We start from the raw sequence: 12808 nt of genomic DNA on the forward strand, positions 1-12808 counted from the left end.
CACTGTGGAGGAATGGCAAATTTCAAGGTGTTCTCTTTCCAAGTCTTTGTATTCATGTTCAGGTAACTACCTGATTTAGCCTTTTCGAATTAATGGTCTGCTCCCTTGTTTGTGTCCTTCGCTTCCAACGAAAAAAACATAGTTTCCTCCTCAGATGAAACTATTTACCAAACTAAATGACATTGCAAATGTGCCTACTATGATATTGAGAGAATAAATTTTCAAACTATACTGCAATGTTTTCTTCCTCTTGGTTCCCTTAGGTCCGCATGTTCTTATTATTCGTGGCCCATTAATTTAGCTAATGAGATGCCCAACGTGTAAGAATAGCGTTGCTAACAAAAGGTCGATGGAATCAATGAAACAACAACAACAACAACATAGCCTTTCAGTCTCAAGCAAGTTGGGGTAGGCTAGGAATCAATGAAACAAGACAGAAAAAATAATAATGGTGGAGACCAATCTTTCGAGTTTCCACAAAGTCAGCTTGGTTATTTCTGTGATGCCCTCAAGTCGATTCCTGTAGAACTGGTGATTTTGTTGTAGTTAGTAGTGCCAATTTGCTCTACTTTGGTACTCATCAAATTTGTTGGATGTAATTATTTATAGACTTCCATAACACCTATGCTACTAAAAAAACAATATGGTGCCTCTGAAACATGTTGCCAAAGTAAAGGTGATTTTGTAGAGTGAAAGTAATCAATGCAGGCTGAAACAACCATTCTCATATTAGTTCAGTTTTTCTATGCTTGGATTACATAGGAAAAAATGTATTTGTTTTGGTACCTACTAATAACAAGTACAGTTGCGCCTATGCCTTCTGAATGCTTACCTATGCTATTGGATTGCTCATTAACTGGTTGCAGCTGCACTGGAATTAGCAAGTTGACAAATTAAAAAAAAACAGACAAGGTAGGGGGTGACAATACATTGATAAGTATGTCTAGGGTGTTTTTCTATTTTCTTTTGGCAATCTCAAGGTGTGATCTGCTTGAGAATGCATCATTTTAATATGAAATAACCTTGAACAACAGCTTGAGACTTGGACTGAAGATACCTACAATGCTAAAACTAACATTTCCATGTGCTTGTTTTGACCTATTAGATAGAATTAGATAGATTATATGGTTGCTGCACTTGGAGAATTTTGCACTGACAAAACAGTCACTCAGAACATTTCGTTTTCTCCTATTAATGGTGCTACAGTGCTTCCTCCTAAACTTTTTGTTCATACCACAACACACCTTTTCCTTTGTAAGTACTTTTTCCAAAGTCCTTTGCAATGAGAAACCATAAATTATTGTTTGGATCAGCTGACATGCCATAGTTTTTTGTTCTACAAAGATCCATTTTAGTTTATTTGTGATGTATTCCTTTCTTGTTTTGTCACTGCTTATAATAAGCTGACATCCATGTTAGAATTTTAGGCAATATCTCTTTTAGAATTTGCTTCCAGAATAATATGCAGGATGTTCTCACCAAATATTGTTACCACTGTGCAGGGTTTCATAAACATGTCCTGCATTCAACATGCATTGGCAATGTTGTTATTGCAATGCATCCCCTTCTTTCTGGCGAATTTGATTTTAGTAAGCCGCTAAAAAACATGTTAATTGAAAAAAAACGCTCTCTTTCTGCTTTTCTTTTGGTCCCTGCCCTTTTATCTCATTTTTAGGAGGACAAGAATGTGCAAATACAAAAAGGGAGAGACAATGGGATATTTCAAAGCAACAGAGATTTTGAGTGGCATCTTCCTAGGTAGAGTATTGAGTAGCATTTCCTCCCAAATTCTGTTTGTTTCAATTGGCATAGCTGCATAGATCCATTTCTGCCCCTCTGCCTTTTCTGCAAACAATCCTTGCAACTACCTTAGGTAACTGATGAACTTTGCTGCAGACAAGAGGTGTGGTGTTCCTAAAACGTCCTATAGATGCTTCGCCAATATTTACTCCTCCAGCTACACATAATTCTTGGACCTATGATTCACCTACATATGCTGCAGGAATGTCCTCATATGTTGAGACTCTAAGGTTATGCCCTTTTCCTTCCTATTTTGGCCTTTCCTTATTCAATTAACCTGTCTCATGTGTTTTTGTAGTGTTTTTTCGTAAGTGATAGTTTAGGCGATTTGAATAAGATTCGAAATATGACAGACCTACTGAACGATATGGTGTACTCCCTCCGTCCCGAAATAACTGTCGTTCTCGCTTATCGAGAAATAACTTTGACTATTTTTATATAAAAAGATATTAATATTTTTGGTACACAATTTATATCATTAGATAGATCAATGAATCTATTTTTATAGAAAATTTATTTAGAGATACAAATGTTGCATGCATTTTTTTTTAAATTTAGTCAAATTTATGACACGAAAACCCAAAACGACTGTTAATTTGAGACAGAGGGAGTATGCTTTAAATCCATCTGATGATGGATATTGTTCTATGTAGCTGATGATCTTAAACCGCCGCACTGACGACCTCTCTGATCGTGAACCAAACTACTGAGAAGATCCATGTCGGACCATCAGCGGCTACGCGGGAAGGAAAGCTTTCCTGTTGTGCCACAATATTAGACATGTACAGTCTATATACATGTCTAATACACAGCTTCTACTTAGCTAACACCTTTTGCAAATGCACTTCTTGAATGATATCATTATATAGCCCCAACATCTGTCCATGGCCCTACCTAGCTGCTTACTTATTTCCTACTCTTATATTCGTCCTGTATTTATGCCCTAAATAGTGCTCAGTACGCCTATTGTGCACGGTTCTAAAGAGCTCTACACCAACGCCCCAACTATAATGTATAAGTCAGCTACAAAACTATGTAAAATAAAGTATGTTCAATTAGATAAATATTTGCCTATTACTCTTAGTTAACTTCTCATATAATTTTAGTATATCACACCCATACTGTTTACCCACACGCGCGCACAGGCGTGCGCTTTGTACTAGTTCATATAAACTGCATTACTCAGTAAACGATCTACTAGTGCCAATGGCCAATTACAGTCTTGATATCGGAACAGTTTTTTAGAGAGTAATCACGCAACATAACAAACCAGCTCTCTGAAAAGCCTTGCAAAGAAATACAACACTTAACATTCCAATGAAACAATAATCAAGTCTCAGGGTCAAAATGACCATGGCTCCGTTTCTGCAGAAAATGCCTCGCCATGTGCTCAAACCGCAGAATTGTCCAATCAGGCCTGCATTCATTGAGAATAAGGATACCAGTACGCCACATCAGTACATGACAGTCTTGGTAATACTAAAGAAAAGGGCAGACCCAATGCTAGAGGCTCCCACATGAGTGGGGTCCGGGGAAGGAAAAAACCGAAGCAAGCCTTCCCCACAAAATCTGCGAAGAGGCTGCTTCGAACCCGTGACCTAGTGACTCAGTGAGACAACTCTCACCACTACACCAGGCCTGCCCTTCAGTCTTGGTAATGCTACGTAGCAAAAAAAAAAAAAAAAAACAGACCGATTTGTTTCAAGATCATGGGAGTGCTTATTAAACAATAATATTTTTGCAAACAAGTGTGTGCAGTTTGCTAATGTCACATGGAAAGGAAATCAGTACCTTGTTTGCAATGTTGTTGGAGAGCCAGTCAAGACCCTCGTACAAACCTTCTCCTGTGGTAGCACAAGTGCTCTGGATATACCTACAAGTCGCATTAAAATACAGCAGATTAAAAATACTTGGTCCACAAAGAATATGCTAACGTACATAAAAAAATATATTTGGTTAGGAAAAGCTTTATATAGAAGAATACCAAGAGTCAGTTTCATACAACTCTTGGTATACAGGGAATAAGATGGACAATGCAACCATAAAACCAATTGTATATGACGGTTGCCAGGACAAATTGATCGTGTAAGAGTCTGACAATGGAAACAAATCAACAATATCTTACCAGTGGCGTTGACGTAGGGAATGGAGACCAAGCTTATCGGTGATCTCAGCAGCATTCATTGCATTTGGCAGATCTTGCTTGTTAGCGAAAACGAGCAAGACAGCATCCCTCAACTCATCCTGCCAGTGACATGTGGATGAATGCTCAAAACTTATACCCCAACAACACAACAACATAGCATTTCAGTCCCAAGCAAGTTCCAAAAAAGACAATTATTCTAAGAGAGTTTTATGTATGCAGCTTAGTCCAAATGTAACTGAAACCAGAATAATGAGCACCTAAATACAGTCAAACTCATTAATCATATGGAAAGGATCTTTCTACTGGGTAATACAGTATACAGTAGTTCCAGAAAACAAATCTCAAGACGTGTATTTGCTGTCTCCATACATACTTCCCGTACAACTAGCCATTTCAGGTTGAATGTACCTACAGCTAGCCATGACCATAATTCCGGCTCAACATAATCCAGACATGTTCATGTGTATACTCCTCTGTTAAATCAGTTATATGATATTGCAAATGAGATTTTAACCAGCCGATTGTGGCAATCTTCTAAAAAATTCTTCAGAGGTAATTCTGGCAGCAAAATTTATTATTGTTTCCCCTAAGTCAGACCGAGAAAGATTTATTCCATACTGTGGTACAGATACCATGCAATTATTTAGTCTTAGGAATTCTCACATCACAAACTTAAATTTAATTCATTATACACAAGTACACAACATTTGGCATGTTCAAAGTCACTGATGATGCATATAGTTTCTCTAGCAGCAGTAAATAGATCAAAGCATCATTCTGAACATAGCTGGAAGAGAACGCTCTGAAATTCAAAATCATAAAATCATAGTCCAAGTAAATTAGAAATGACAGCATGTTATTGAACATGCAACAAATATATAACAAGAAACATGAGCATGGTTAACATACCTCGTTCAGCATCCTGTGGAGCTCATCCCTTGCCTCAACAACACGATCTCTGTCATTGCTATCAACAACAAAGATAAGGCCTTGGGTATTCTGGAAATAGTGCCTCCACAATGGCCTGATCTGGGGTTTGAAAAATAAAATGTTGTGAGTTAAAGGTCTCTTAAACCTGAATACAATTAGATTTATTATCAGATGTTTTGAACAATCTTTCTGATACAGCACAGAAAAGGCTAGTGCAGCGAAGTTAAGGGAACTAGGAGAGAGAGGCTTTGTATACTATCATATTTTCGTATGTACCTTGTCCTGACCCCCGACATCCCAGACAGTGAAGCTGATGTTCTTGTATTCAACAGTCTCCACATTAAACCCTTGAAATCACAAAATAGAAGGCAAAATATTTGTCAGCTTTGCTCTTAAAAGAATAATGTGTTGCGGTCTTGTTCATTTCACAAAAACCTTTAATAACTTGCATCAAAGATACATGATGGATATAACATAATGATGCAAACTGTCTAACCACATCTACGAGCCAAGTAAAAACATGCAGTAATAAAACAAGGTGGACAGATTAGGTTCAGTGGCAAATTCGTGATTCATATAGTTGTACTATTGTAATGCAGTGTGTATTTTGTGTAATGGTCTAATTCAAAGGGAGCTTCACAGATTGTTAGATCCATTTGCTAATGTTCTCTCTATTTTAAAAAGGGGAGAAATTTCACTTATTCTGAAACAGATCCAAAGTTCCAAACAAGCATTGTTTATATTGTTGTTGATAAAAGTTACTTCCTCCGTCCAGAAAAGAATGTAATTATGGGATTTGTGCCGGTCAAAGTAGCTCAAGTTTGACCAAGTTTAATATTTATGTCTCCAAATAAATTTATTATGAAAATATATTCTATGACTGATCTAATGATACTAATTTTGCATTATGAATGTTCATATTTTTTTTATATAATTTTGGTCAAAGTTAAGACTGATTGACTCCTCGAGAAACGAGAATTGCATTCTTTTGTGGACGGAGGGAGTATATAATTGCATTCTCAAGATATATATAGAAGATCAACATATACTGAAAAGCATAGAATAGATTCTCACCGATTGTAGGGATGGTGGTTACGATCTCTCCGAGCTTGAGCTTGTAGAGGATGGTGGTCTTACCAGCTGCATCAAGACCGACCATAAGGATCCTCATCTCTTTCTTTGAGAAGAGCCGGCTGAAGAGCTTCGTGAAGGTGAGCCCCATGTTGCCACACCTGCGGAAGCCATTGAGCAACGGTTGTCAGCATTCGTGATCAACATTACATAGAAGGCACAACAACCAAAACCAACAAAGGAGACTCTCAGCATAGAGAAACGCCAGATCACAGATTGAGCTATCGACTAAATGTGTAGTGTCATTTTGTCTCGCTGGTATTTCATTCAACGGAAATACTTAGATCTTATGCAAACAATAACGGTCTACTGATATCAAGAGAAGAGAAATGCGATCGCCTCACCCAAGAACAAGCCACCGCCCAAAAGATCACCTACGAGTCCACACCGCGCCAAGCCAACAACATCACAGACCTATACCAACACAGATCTACGAGGCAGAACATAATGCCCCTCCATTACTCGCGAAAAAAAAAATCATTCCTAACGATGCAGCTCTAAACAACATTAGCACGCGGAGCCGCGGGACGATGGCCAATGGCCTGAACCATTGAACGGCGACAAGAATCCGAACAGCCAACACGCCACGATCAAGAGCAGCATTCTGCGCTCACAGAAGGCTCAAGAGCACAGATCTGCACCCTCATGCTACGACAGATCTGGAACCAGCGAGAGATCGGGAGCGAGATCTTCGGCATTACCTCCTACTAGCAAGCAGAATTGAAACATGATCAGGAGAGGGAAGACAGAAGGAGGTCTGGCACCAACCTTCGTGGAGATCTCGGAGGCGCGCGCGATCTCGCTGCTCCCCTCCCCTCCTCGGCTTCGGCCTTCGGGCGGGGCGAAGAAAAAGAGACAGAGAGTGGTTGATGCCCGAGCCGGGGGCGCCTCTGGGCTTCAAAAAGAGGTGGGGGGAGGCAGCGTTGGTGGGGCGGAGGCTGGGCCCGGTCTACGTGAGCCCAGGGGATGGTGGCGTGCGGGTAGGCTGCGGTGCAGGTGGGACGGGTCCAGGAGAAGTGGGCGTGCGATCCTCGTTTGAAGCTCCAACGTGCAACCGACGCTTCGCGAACTCCTTTTTGAGAAAAGAAAGTCGTATGATATGAATATTGGCACGTGTAGGCACACGCATAGAGACGGCAACGGCACACGGAAAGGTGAAGGGGCTGTTTGGTTCCTTCTCCTCCTCCTAAAATTCCTGTCACATTGAATATTTAGACACATACATAGAGTATTAAATATAGACTAATTACGAAACTAATTACATAACTTGCGACTAATTTACGAGACGAATCTTTTAAGCCTAATTAGTCCATGATTTGACAACATAGTGCTACAGTAAACATGTGCTAATGATAGATTAATTAGGCTTAAAAAATTCGTCTCGGAAATTAGCCCCCATCTATATAATTAGTTTTGTAATTAATTTATATTTAATACTCCTTATTAGCCTCTAAATATTTGATGTGACATAAATTTTAGGAGCACCTAAAGAACCAAACACCCCCGAAGTTTGGCAAAATTTGGTGAGCTTTGCAAAGCTCCGAATAAAACAATTTTTAGTCTGTGTAGTATTGTTAAAATAAAATTAGTTGTATTACCACTTATTTGTTCGTCGTATGGCGTTGTATATTTTTTCAACATTAGGTAGAATTCACAGAAGCAGAAATAATTGTGCAAACATGTCGTGGTTGACCTAAACTTTTTTATGAACTCTTTGTGAGTGAGCTCCGCTGACTCTAGGCTGAGCTCTATTTTTCGAGTTTTTAAATAGTGGTCTATAATTTTGTGAATGGGTTCTGCTGACTCGACTCACAAACATGTTCGCTTGTTGGTTTTAGCCAGGGTTAATCAGTCAGTCAACAGTGTTTCTCTCTCACAACAAATTAGCCATACAAACCAGCACAAGCGGCTTATCGATCCAACGAACAGGCTGTCAATCTATAGGAATTTTGAAGAAAATCTAACACGAGGTCCAACCTCTTAGGGCCCGTTCGTTGATCTGGTAAAACCAGACCAGCCGGCTGATCCTCCTCAGCAAACACGGTTCATCAACCAGCCGCTACAGTGTTTCTCTCACAAAACCAGCCAGTTTCAGCAAACGAACGAGACCTTAGAAACCTTCCTTTGCCTCTCTCTCTCGTAATGCTTATGCTTTTCTTGAGTTGTACCCAAATGCTCCATTAGAGAATTTTCTATATTTTCAACTCATGTATTTCAATTCATGTAGAATTACAAGTGATATGCAATTTTAATCCTATTCCTATGTTTTGGATATCTTGTGATCCAAATAAACCTAAAGGTTCTTAACAATTTGGGCCCCGTTTAGATCCGATTTTTTTTGGTACTGTAGCACTTTCGTTTGTATTTGATAATTAGTGTCTAATTATGGACTAATTAGGTTCGAAAGTTTAGTCTCGCGATTTCTCACCCAACTATGCAATTAGTTTTTTTTTTCGTCTACATTTAGTACTTCATACATGTACCGTAAGATTTGATGTGACGAGCATTGCGCAAAAAATTTTAGCTTTTGGGTGAAACTAAACGGGGCCTTGGTCTATGAGTTTGGAATATAGTATAAAATTCTCATCACATATGTTAGTGTAGGACAGGACAACGGAGACGTAGAGAAACAGGGTTGACAGTGACACCCAACTGCAGCAGTGTACTAAAAATGTGGACTCAGATTGTATTCAATTCCACCACTAAATGCGCATTATGCATCCTTAATTTATACCCAGAAAAAAGAAATAACAGGGCAGTTTCTCCAATATCGTTCCGACTTCTTTTCTTAAGAAATATACATAGGTAATAAGGTCACCTCATTAAATATATAAAAAACATGCATTTTCCTCTAATCCTCTCCCTAAGCAACAATTTTCGTCTGTTGCCTCCTACTCTAATACAAACTGGCTTCACTAACAAAAACGACGAGTTGATGCTCAAAAGATCATGCTAACCAAAGTCTAAACTGGATGAAATCATTCGAAAGCAAATCTGGCCTTCGGTTTTGTGATGTACAAGACACCCAATCTGTTCGTCCAAACAAAGATGCTATTTCAAGGAAAACCTGCTCCTGTGCGCCATGATATTTGATTGTTCTGGCTAATGATGTATATATTTAAGGAATCTGGGGCGGTCACATTGATACACTATCCTCTATTAAAATAAGTAAGATCTGTAGGGGAATGCTACCGACACTAGCTAAAGAGATCTCATTGCCTTTTATTTCCCTCCAATGCCACCTCTATCTCTATGAATGTGTATGCTCAGGAAAACACTGCAAACTGGACCTATTTGAAAAGGAACAGAAAGATGTGCTGCCTAGATCCTAAAATATGGTCCCAGCAAAGGAAACATAGCAACATGGAGTATGCAAAGAGGCATGCTTTCTACCAAAGCCTTCAAGATTGAACAAGGCTCTTTTCCTAGCTTGTTTTCTCCTCATTTTCTTGAATTAATTTGTCCATCTCCTTCTGCCCAGTAGCTATCAGTGTCTTCACCGTGTCAAACACGGTCATTTTAATGCTGCATGGTTACAACAATAACTGAGTACTGAGTATTTACATGTGTTGTTAGACAAAAAATTCATTCTCAGTTTTACTAAAACTATACCAAATATTTTTGTCGCCATGGTGTGTAAAAGGATATACCTGCTATTTGGTAGATTTTTTAATGCATTTGGCACAAAACCTCTATAAAGACCAGTTAGACCATCACGCTCCACAATGCCTGCATTAAGCATTGAAATAGACTTAAAAATGTGTTTCGTTTTAGCATGATCAAGTAGCATATGAGCACAACGAAATAGCAAATAACATAGTTCAAATTTATCAAGATCAAGTGTATGTTATGTATTAGCCATTAGCTCATGCAATGCTAGCATAACTACCTGGAATAGCATCAAAAACTGTATTGTATGGTGTGCCTTTCATCTGCATCTGTCTCCTAATAGTGTCCAGGGGATAACACATCAAAGTTGCAAATGTTGCTGAAAGAAGAGCAGTTGCTAGAGATGTTTCTGGTCTATTCTTGTACTTCTCTGGTACAGATTTCTTCATTCTTGTACATCAAAAGAGAATGCAATATAAAAAATGTGAGGTAAATACTTAAATTTGTGTGGAGCTTTCATGTATGTATCATAGTATTCATATGCAGTAGAAGGAATCTCACAGGTCAAAAACACAGAAGTTCACAGCAATGTAAGGTGCAATTGCTATAAGAGATGGACCCAAGCCTCCATAGAAGGAGGCCAGCCCTTCTTCTCTCAGCATGTTAAGAGCAACCTACAAAGTCATCAGGCTATGCCAGTTTCCAAAAAGAAAAATAGAAATCTGCACTTACAAGAGTGGTTACCTGAGGTAAAGTGCTGTGTCCGGATTGAACTGCTAGCCTGAGCCGGAGAACATCCAGTGGGTAAGTTACCTATAAGCAAGTACAAGTAGAAAATTCTGAATGTGCTAACGATGGTATTCTGTGGATTTTGATAAAATTCATGTACCATGAAAAACTAAAGACCAAAGAAGAAACCAACTATATTCAAAATTCTCATATCTAACAAAAACAGATATACAGGGACATTTGCTGGTGAGTAAGCAAATAAAATAAATTACAAGTGTGGATGTCATGCCCGCGCAAGCACCAGCAGCAAGTCTCCCAAATACAGAAAGCTCTCCATCCTTTCTCCGGAAAATTTTCTGAATTAAAAGCAGTAACATTGTGACTTGTGAGAGAGAGAAATGAGGAACTCACTGTCACAAAGAATGTAAAAAACCTTGATGACTAAGCGTAACCGTGAGTAACTATGACCTTGTAAACTTCATATGAGAAGAGTTGCACCGCGCTGTAAGGAATTATGCGAATGACCTGGACAAGTTAATGGAGATGGATAGGAATCAGCACAGGACTGCAAGATAAAGCATGGATGATAGGGAACATCAAGCACCTGTGGAAGGTTGCCTTTCCAGTAACCCTTAAGCCCGTCCTTCTTCCCAATGTCTGCCATAGCCTGCATAATTAATATACAATATATTATGTAAAGCTGTAACCATTTAAATCCAGGTAGCACCTATCAAAAAGTTTTTTTTTTTAAAGGATTATGCTTTACAATCCGAGCCCATCGTTAGTACCCATGTTAGATTGCACAATAACTACCTGAACATATTGGATGATCTCTATTTTTAATAGCATGTCAGAAAGCAACATGACCAGGACTCAGAAAAGAGGACCGTCCAAGGACATATGCAACAGATTCACCCATTAATCCATTAGTGATATGTATCTTAAATTTTCTCACCTGTGCTAATATTATTAAGCATAGGATTTCTTTTCCCAATGCAGTCATTTGTTAATTGACCAGTATAAATTGTCTCCCTAACATCGATGGAGGAAAGTTATTAGGAACCTCATATCCTGTTAAAGTCTTAAAGATAAGCTCTATAAACTCAGTGTATTTCAAAATATTCCACAATCCACAGATGTGAATTTTCCACAAAGAACGTAGCACATGAGACTTCAATTTTCAACAGAAAGCGTAGTTCAGAAGGTACATTAATGAATGAACGTAGCACATGAGACTTCAATTTTCAACAGAAAGCGCAGCTCAGAAGGTACATTAATGAATGCACAGCATCAGAGTGAAACTTAAATCCAGCAAAGAGAAGCGCCTCATATCGGTTACCTCGAGAAATCCAACACCCTTCTTCGCGCTCTCTCCCGCCACCCGCACGCTATGCGTCTAGAAAGATAAAAATGAGAAAATTAAATCCTGTCAGCCGCAAAGCAAATAGTATGAAGACCGACGAGCAAAGAATTGGTAGAGCCGCGCGCGGTGGGTGGCGTGCCTGCATAAGGATCTTGACGCGGTCGAGCGGCGCGGTGACGGTCTTGGCTATAGTGCCCGCGGCGGCCCCCGCGGCGAAGAGCGCGGCGCTGTTGGGTACCAGCGCCAGCAGCGCGAGCGGGTGGCGCACCAGCTGCGCCGCGGGGGGCAGCCTTCGCTCCGTCGACTTCGTCTCCTCGGCCACCGCCGCCCTCTGCTCCCTCACCTCGTCGGCCCGGACGACGACCACCTCCTCCACCGCCTTGGCGACGGCCGCGGCGGCGTCCCCGCCGTCGCGGACGGAGAGCGAGGCGAAGGCGGGGATCCGGGGCCCCGCGCGGAGGAGCGGCGGCGCCCCGGCGTGGTTCTTCCGCGGGGACCGCCACGAGTCGCAGGTCTCGACCCGGCGGCGGCTCATCGGGGGCGGCGGGGTGTCCTGGATCTGCGGGCCCGCGGGAGTCGGGAGGTGGTGGGAGAAAGGCGTCACCGCGCGAGATGAATTGAGCAGGCGGGGGAAGGAAAGGGAGAGGTGGGAACAAGGAAGGATCTGTTAGTGCGAGGGTGCTTTATAGTCATGCTTAACGCATAATCAAACCCACACGTGCTGACGTGCATCACCCTTTTCGAGCGGGGGTGTTTGTCGTGCTCATCAACTAACCACTGTTTAGGGAAAAAAAAAAATTCTATGCGTGCTGTATCCATAGCGCACATACATAGCGTGGATGCCTGACACGTGATGGACTTTAAGAATCCAACAGTTAGCTAAGGAGTGGTTCTCTGCTAAAAATAGACTCTGCTCCGGCCACGGTCGTTCACGCGGCCACGCCCTTCAACCGTATACGTGCATGCACCATAAAGACCAATACTTATCAGGCATCCACGCACATATACATGGCGCAACTGTGGATACAGTTTCCACAAATCCCCCCCTGGCCGTGCTTTCCACCAGATTTTAGTTTTTTTTAAGGCTGTGTTTAGTCGTA

General features: G+C 40.7%; 2 protein-coding genes across 2 annotated transcripts; both read right to left on the minus strand.

Moving 5' to 3' along the window:
• Positions 1 to 2978: 2978 nt before the first annotated feature.
• On the minus strand, positions 2979 to 6931 carry LOC136458039 (ADP-ribosylation factor 2-like). The gene is made up of 7 exons (XM_066458040.1): positions 6776 to 6931; positions 5951 to 6108; positions 5153 to 5223; positions 4856 to 4975; positions 3926 to 4044; positions 3592 to 3673; positions 2979 to 3217 (listed from the first exon to the last, which is right to left on the minus strand). Exons 2-7 carry the CDS (start codon positions 6096 to 6098, stop codon positions 3212 to 3214), a joined length of 546 nt encoding a protein of 181 aa, XP_066314137.1. The 5' UTR covers positions 6099 to 6108; positions 6776 to 6931; the 3' UTR covers positions 2979 to 3211.
• Positions 6932 to 9209: 2278 nt separating this feature from the next.
• Positions 9210 to 12386, minus strand: LOC136458040 (probable envelope ADP,ATP carrier protein, chloroplastic). Its single transcript, XM_066458041.1, has 10 exons — positions 11848 to 12386; positions 11685 to 11741; positions 10950 to 11012; positions 10814 to 10870; positions 10618 to 10701; positions 10361 to 10429; positions 10178 to 10290; positions 9897 to 10066; positions 9658 to 9736; positions 9210 to 9532 (listed from the first exon to the last, which is right to left on the minus strand). The coding sequence occupies exons 1-10, from the start codon at positions 12241 to 12243 to the stop codon at positions 9433 to 9435; spliced, it is 1188 nt and encodes a 395-aa protein (XP_066314138.1). The 5' UTR covers positions 12244 to 12386; the 3' UTR covers positions 9210 to 9432.
• Between the last annotated feature and the right edge of the window lie 422 nt (positions 12387 to 12808).

The sequence above is a fragment of the Miscanthus floridulus genome, chromosome 6 (assembly GCF_019320115.1).
Source record: "Miscanthus floridulus cultivar M001 chromosome 6, ASM1932011v1, whole genome shotgun sequence".
In the NCBI taxonomy this organism is placed as follows: Eukaryota; Viridiplantae; Streptophyta; class Magnoliopsida; order Poales; family Poaceae; genus Miscanthus; species Miscanthus floridulus.

Excerpts from the sequence above, each read along its gene's own strand:
- LOC136458040 (XM_066458041.1), bottom strand. The coding sequence starts at position 12,243 with ATGAGCCGCCGCCGGGTCGAGACCTGCGACTCGTGGCGGTCCCCGCGG. Across the intron at positions 10,430-10,617 it reads CGGGCATGACATCCACACTT|GTAACTTACCCACTGGATGT; the intron begins GTAATTTATTTT and ends ACTTGCTTATAG. Across the intron at positions 10,067-10,177 it reads AACTTCTGTGTTTTTGACCT|AATGAAGAAATCTGTACCAG; the intron begins GTGAGATTCCTT and ends TTGATGTACAAG.
- LOC136458039 (XM_066458040.1), bottom strand. The coding sequence starts at position 6,098 with ATGGGGCTCACCTTCACGAAGCTCTTCAGCCGGCTCTTCTCAAAGAAA. Across the intron at positions 5,224-5,950 it reads AACCACCATCCCTACAATCG|GGTTTAATGTGGAGACTGTT; the intron begins GTGAGAATCTAT and ends TGTGATTTCAAG. Across the intron at positions 4,976-5,152 it reads ATGTCGGGGGTCAGGACAAG|ATCAGGCCATTGTGGAGGCA; the intron begins GTACATACGAAA and ends TTCAAACCCCAG.